At 26.8% G+C, this 6,869-nt stretch overlaps 1 protein-coding gene across 1 annotated transcript in view; it reads left to right on the top strand.

The window, feature by feature from the left end:
- The window catches only part of LOC129973071 (uncharacterized), a 30,564-nt gene continuing 23,695 nt past the window's right edge, over positions 1-6,869 (top strand). The window contains exons 1-3 of the mRNA XM_056087441.1: positions 1-105; positions 3,041-3,106; positions 5,270-5,384. Of these exons, the coding sequence (XP_055943416.1) occupies positions 3,043-3,106; positions 5,270-5,384 (179 nt within the window). The 5' untranslated portion in view covers positions 1-105; positions 3,041-3,042. The remainder of the gene's footprint in view (positions 106-3,040; positions 3,107-5,269; positions 5,385-6,869) is intronic.

Below are 6,869 nucleotides of genomic sequence, written 5' to 3'. Positions count from 1 at the left end.
GCAACTGTAACTTTGACTCAATCTCCCAAAGCTTTTCAATTCAAATCCAAACAATATTGAATCTTCTATTCTCTATGAAAGAATTTTGTCTACGAAACAACTGAAGTAAGCATTAATTTCAAAAATCTTTCGAATTAAACTAATATAACATAAGTTTCTCCATATTTCTAAAAAATAACCATTTCTTTCTAGAGAAACCTGGTTTGGAAAGCAGTTTCGATTTTAGTTCTTGTTTGGATTTAAGTTATTGCAGTGATAAAGGTTCATTTTTAAAAAAATTCACTATTAAATTGCAATAAATTCTTCATGTAATCGATATTAAAGAATAAATTTTACTAATAGTGACTAACCATAAACGCATGATTGATATTTTACATCCTTATTTTAAATTACAAAAGTGTAGCGACGCTTACATAACAAAAATTTCAAAAAAAGATTTGTTCCTTTTTGCAGTACACTTTTTGCGAAGCAACTTCAATATCAGTTTTTGTTGTCTTTCATTTGATTTGGAGTAAATCTTATTTTTTGTTCAAAGTTATTGAAATCAAAAATAATGATTTTTCTTTACCACTATGAGTAATTCCAAGTATTTGTATTTAATATTTGCATATTTTTTTTATTTAATTTTTGTGGGTGAAATTATTAGCAGCATTAATTTGTGATTCATATCTTTGAGCTTCCTTTTAAGTGGCATATATTTCCAGACATTTAAATTTAGAAAATAAATATTAAGGATAATCAAATTCATTAATAACCCTTACTTCCTTGGAAGAAAAGATTGACAAATAAACTAGTGGTTATTAAATCTACCCTTTATAAGGGTTTCCACTCTAGTGGGAGAACAGGGAAAACTGAGGAAATTTAAAAATAGCCTAAAAGAATGGGAAAATGCAAGGGAATTTGAAAATTTTAAATTACTTAAACTTAAAATTACCTCTACTTTCCCTGTTTTTATGAAAAAAGTAATTTTAAGTTTTTTTTTTTTTTTTTTTTTTTTTTTCCATCTAGGAAATGCTGATCTCTAAATATTACTAGAATGAAACATCATTGTCACAGCTTCTAAAAATGAAAAATTCCATTCGTGATTGTGCAATGAGGAAACTCGTCCCATTCCTTTCTCCACTTTTTATCTGTATAGATCATTTCAGTTTCAAATTACGAGACAGTTGTTCTTTTTTACACACGATTCTCAAATTGCAGCTAATGAGTATGTTCAAGACATATGTAACTGCATGAAAGAGTAGAATACATTTCCTGGTCTGATTAACAACATTTAGTCTACAGAAGAAATGCAGTGGTGTTAAGTCAACTATATTTGAGTTTATGGAATGGTTGGCTTATTGTGTAAGACACTGTGAACTTATTCAAAGTAGATTAGATAATATTTTTTGTACAATGAGCTGCTTAAAATCTAAATTTAATATGAATTGGACGGATAAAAAAGTTAATCCTGATTTTCTTGAATAAGATCAAGAAGGTCCACAAAATCCATTTATTGCCTTCTGCTTGCTTAGTAAGAAATTAATAAATCTAAGTTGTATGGAAAAACTGGCTCTTACTAGCCATGCCAAATGAAGAAAACATACACAATTGCATGTTAGTTGAAAAGAATCGTCATGGATGCTGGATTTAGTATCTAAAAGGAAATGCAAGAAAAGATGACACATCAAATTTAATGTTTGAAAATTATGGATTTCATAGTTTATCTTTCAGGAACAATAATTTAAAGCTCAATATTTGTGGGTATTAAACCTTGTAATGTCATATTTGTCCTTTAATGCATTCAATGATATATCGAAAATATTTTCACATATGTTCATTGAAAACAAAATAGCTAAAAAATTTACATTAGTCCATGCAGAAGTATCGTACCTTATTTGTTATTGATTAAGTCCTTTGTTCCTTGAAACTGATGGTTTAAATATCTGCCGAAATTGATGCCCAAATACATGAACTGACAAAAATGAATAAATTTAAAAAATTAATTTTCTTTGTATTTTTTTTTGTTAAGTAATTATTTAATGAGTTGTATCATGATTAAAAAAAAAGTCCTTAATTTTGTGTGACTTACAATTAAAGGGCATCAGATGTAATATATTCTCTCTCCTTAATATAGAAATTTTGTCTTGCTAAATTCTAGATAATAAGTAATGATAAAATTGTTCTTTTTTCTGTATGTAAATATAAATGTTCGTTTAATATGCTATTTTGTGTAATGTTAAATTGTTTTCTTCCGTTATGGTTTTTCCACATCGTAAAACCATGTTCCATTATAACTAGTACGAATGCAATTCCCACTTTTCCTTGTATCTTGAATATACATACAAAAAAAGAAAAAGAAAAAAAATCAGGGAAAACACCAGTAATATTTTTTCTAGATATATAGATACAGAAAAAATAAAAGTACAATTTTCCAGATTTGAATGCCAGCCCTGCTTTATGTTTTTGATAATCATTTATATAATCTTCTGTCATTATAAGATTAAGCATAAACAAGCGTAAACATTCAGAATTTCTTTTTTATAAAAATGTTAAGTGATTAGATATGAGTAACTATTTTAGATAATTGAAGTAATTAAAGTCCCTTCATAAAGAATATTATTATTTTTGATTTATCAAATTTGGTTATTTTTTATATTATATTTTATTCTTACGTTTGAATGTCATCTATAAAATCAATGTTTTTTAAATTGATTAAAATAGGTTGATTCATGTTATTACCTAAACCTTTTTCATTGAGTGCATTTTATCTTCCAATTACCTAATTCTGTCACTGGAAGAGTATTTATTTATTTATAAGTAACATAATATTAAATAGTCAGGTGAATAAAACTTAAGGTCTAGCACATAAAATATCCCTGAAGAACAATTTTTTTTTTAATAGAGTTAAAATATTTTTTAGTGATGTGACCTTCTAACAAGGTTATTATTTGGATGCTTATTTACTTAACATGTTCTACTGCAATTTAATTTTTTATTTAGAGAAAATCTTGCACTGGTTTTTATAATTGCATATTGTAGATTTTGTTTTTGTTTTCAGGAATGGAAAAAATTCCTGTCGGAAATCAAAATTCTGGACAGGAAGAAAATCTTTTACATAAAATTTGTAAGTAATTTTTCTACTTTTGCTTAAAACTAAAGAATATTTTTATTTGTAAATTATTACTAGTGAGAAAAAAATATTTTACTGCAGTGTTTTAGGCACTTAATAAGGAGATTTTAATTATTTAATTTGAATTTTTTTCTAATTAGGCAAATGAAAAAATTTGTTGTGTCACTGTTATAAATTTTCTGCTTCCTAAAAAATATTTTCATGTGTGTTTATTTAATTGTTACATAATGTAGTAAATGACAAAAAAATTAAATATTTTGGATGCTTTATATTTTTTCTCAGTTACTTTGAGAATTCTGTGTCAATGATAAACTGTATTAGGGTTTTAATTTTTATGTTACCAAGAAAAGATTGGCAATTAATTTTACTATTAATAAATTATAATAGGTTGAATTCTAGTTCAAAGTGCAATTGAGTTTGTTGTCAATATGAGAATCCAAAAAAAGCAAGCGGCATAATTTTCCTGGTAACCTTAATACTGAATTGTTTACAAATTTTTTTGCTTGTGAGTTATACTTCTACTACAGCAGTTTTGTAAAAACTGCTAAAAATTAAAAACCATTGGCAAATAAACATTCATTAAAAAATTTAATTAAATTATATTTTATAATTGAAAGTATTATTATTGCTAATAAAACATTCAGTGATATTTTTAAAGTGAATTATGAACTGATAATATTTATCCTTTTGCAATTTTTACCGAATTAGGTTATTCTAAATAAAATTGTCTGTTTACGAATTTTCTCGGAACAGAAAATAAACATACCTACAGAACTAAAAACATATGCTCGAGATTTTTGAATTGTTTGTCTTCATTTCACACTTTTTCATTTTAATATTATCTTACCATTCTAACTGAATTCTTTGCAATTTGTTGCTCACTTCATGAATTACCAGTGATCATTTAATAAGTGTTCAATAATGTGATGTCTGATAATTGGGATAATCAGAAATATGACAGATATTGTATTTGTGAATAAAATGTCAACATTTCAAATTATATATGGTGCTGACAGAACAACATTTGCATCACTAAAAAGTTCAACTGTTATTTTTATGGAAATCATTGTCCAATTAAATGAAAAATTATTTGAACCAAGTAAGTGTATTTATTCCTTCAAATTTCTTCAATTATATATAACATTTATTCTGTAATTTTTTTAAATAAAAATTTTTGCTTGTAGGTTAAGAGTAGGTTTTATTAAATTTTAGAAATGTTAAATGTTAAAAAAAAGGCCTTTATTAAATTTTAGAAGTAAGAGGCAATAAGACAATTTCTCTTTAGTCTGATCATTTGTAAAAACTCCTATTATTAAAAATAATTTTAAAAAGTCCTTCAGAAAGTGGCATTTTTCTTTCATCAGTTTCATGACAATTTTGCCATTCATAGGATGATAGCCATAGGAATGCTTTATTTCATATCGTTATAAGATTGGAAATAAAATTATTAAATAAAATAATTTTGTGCAGGAGGAAATTTACTGTTTCCATCCTAGCCATGTCAAATCTTATATTTGTTGCTTATATAAAAATCAAATTCAATATCTTTGGTCATGCTACCTTACTATTGACAATTTCAGAAATGTTATATCTTCCTAAATTAATTTTAAGAAATGTTGAAAAATATCATAGATTTTTAATGTTAAATTTAGAAAAGTTGATTTAATTTTTTTGGCATTGATGTTTTTTTTATGATCATGTCTATATTCTTGTCAAAGCCAAAAAGACATAATTTTACAATGCAGAATTAATATTCAAATCTAAAAAAAAGTGTTTAAAGTGTGAAATATTCTTTTGCAATAAAAACAATGCATTATTATAAAACTAAAAAAATCATATGCTTAGAAAATTTGCAATTTATGTATGCATACATATACAAAGATGCTTAATTTTTTTGGTATTTAAAAAGTGCTTAATTTTTATCACAGTTTTTCACTATGCACTCTGATAGTGTGTGTTTTTTTAATTTTATCTCATTTGTAATAAATTTTTGAAGTTTGAAATATAGAATTGCCATAATAATATTCCTGTAAGACATGCTTATTTATATGTTAATTGTATTTTTCTTGATTTTAATTTCAATGAATTACTGATATTAAACTTTTAATTTTATGTAAAATCTTTCTTTTTTTTTTTACATGTGTTTTTTTCTTTCAGTGGACAAATGTAAGCAAAGTAATGATCCTTGCACCTTGGATTTATTGGTTTATCATTTCAACATTTGGCATGATTCTCTGTTTCGACTTGCGGAAAAAGGAAATGCAGCTTTCCTGTGAGTTAAAACATCTAATAATATACTAATTTGTCTAATTTTTAAAATAAAGGAATCAGTTTAATTAATTTATTATTTGCTTTCAGAGGAAGTAATAATATCTATAATATTGTTACAGATCTACTTCCTCCATCAGGGTTCTTTTGCGATTTGATGGTTGATGCAGAAATAAACAGTCCTTTAGTAGAAAACAACAATGGTGTTTATTAAGCACAAAGACACTAACTCAAAGGCAACAAATATATATAGCCGAGACAGGAAACACACAGCAGTACACTACAACACACTCTAGCCCCCAAGTAGTAATCGGTAGTAATGACAACCACAGCTCACAAAGCGATCGGGCAGAATTCAGCAGAAGAGGGTAACTTTATAGCTTCATTCTATGGTTTCCGGTTCTGGACCAATCAGGAATATCTCGGTTCCCATTGGCTCAACTGCTAAAATTCTGGAATTTTCCAGTCATATCCATTTTGTTGTCAAGCTCTGAGATCACTGATGTGCCACCCTACAGAGCTGATTGTAAAACGAGTGATTGAACCAACCATGCTGGAAAGCAACATTACAGGTTTGTAACAATATACAGGATGAGCAGGAAAAACACAGGAGATTTAAAAATCTTCTAAAAAACAGGAAAATTGAAAAATTTCATAAAAACTTATAATTTTAAGTTTCTTAGGTATTTTTTTCCCATCTAAAAAATACCAGTCTTAAAGATTGCAAAAATAAAAATCATAGTCATAACTTCTATAAACAAAAAAATATCAACCTCACGATTGTGTAAAGCAGAAACTCCCTACCTTTTTCTCTCCTCTTTTTCTTCTGTATAGATCAGTCCAGTTTTGATTTGCGAGACAGTTGTCACTTTTCCTTGATCCTTCACTTGCAGCTAATGAGCATGCACGAGTCTTTTGTAATTGCATGAAATTGCAGAATAGATTTCTCTGGCACAATTAGCAACATTCAATCTGCGGTGGTGTTTAGTCAAACATTTAGTCAATTCTGAGTTTATTGAATGGTTTGTTTATTATTTGACAAACTGTGAGCTTATTGAAATTAGATTAGAGAATTTTTTTTAATGCAATGAACTGTTGAAAATCCAAATTTAATATGAGTTTGTGGGAAAAAAAAGTTAATCCTGACAATCCTGCTCAAAATTCTTATTTAATATGAATTGAAAGGATAAAAAAAACAGAAATCCTGCTTTTACTGAATGGGTTCAAGAAGTTCCACAAAATCCATTTCTTATGTACTGCTCACATTATAAGAAGATATTAAGCTTAAGTAATATGGAAAAATAGGCACTTATTAGTCATGCCAAAAAAGGAAAACATACAAAACTACCTGACAGTTCAGTGATGATTTCAGTATCTAAAAGGAATATAAGAAAAGATGGCATGTCAAATCCGAAAACTTCAAATTTAATGTCTGAAAATAAAATGATTTCAATTTAAGTTTGAGAATTTTTATTAAAATTTTTTATGT

Source organism: Argiope bruennichi, chromosome 6 (assembly GCF_947563725.1).
Source record: "Argiope bruennichi chromosome 6, qqArgBrue1.1, whole genome shotgun sequence".
Taxonomy (NCBI): Eukaryota; Metazoa; Arthropoda; class Arachnida; order Araneae; family Araneidae; genus Argiope; species Argiope bruennichi.
This window is presented reverse-complemented; position numbering and strand designations above follow the sequence as displayed.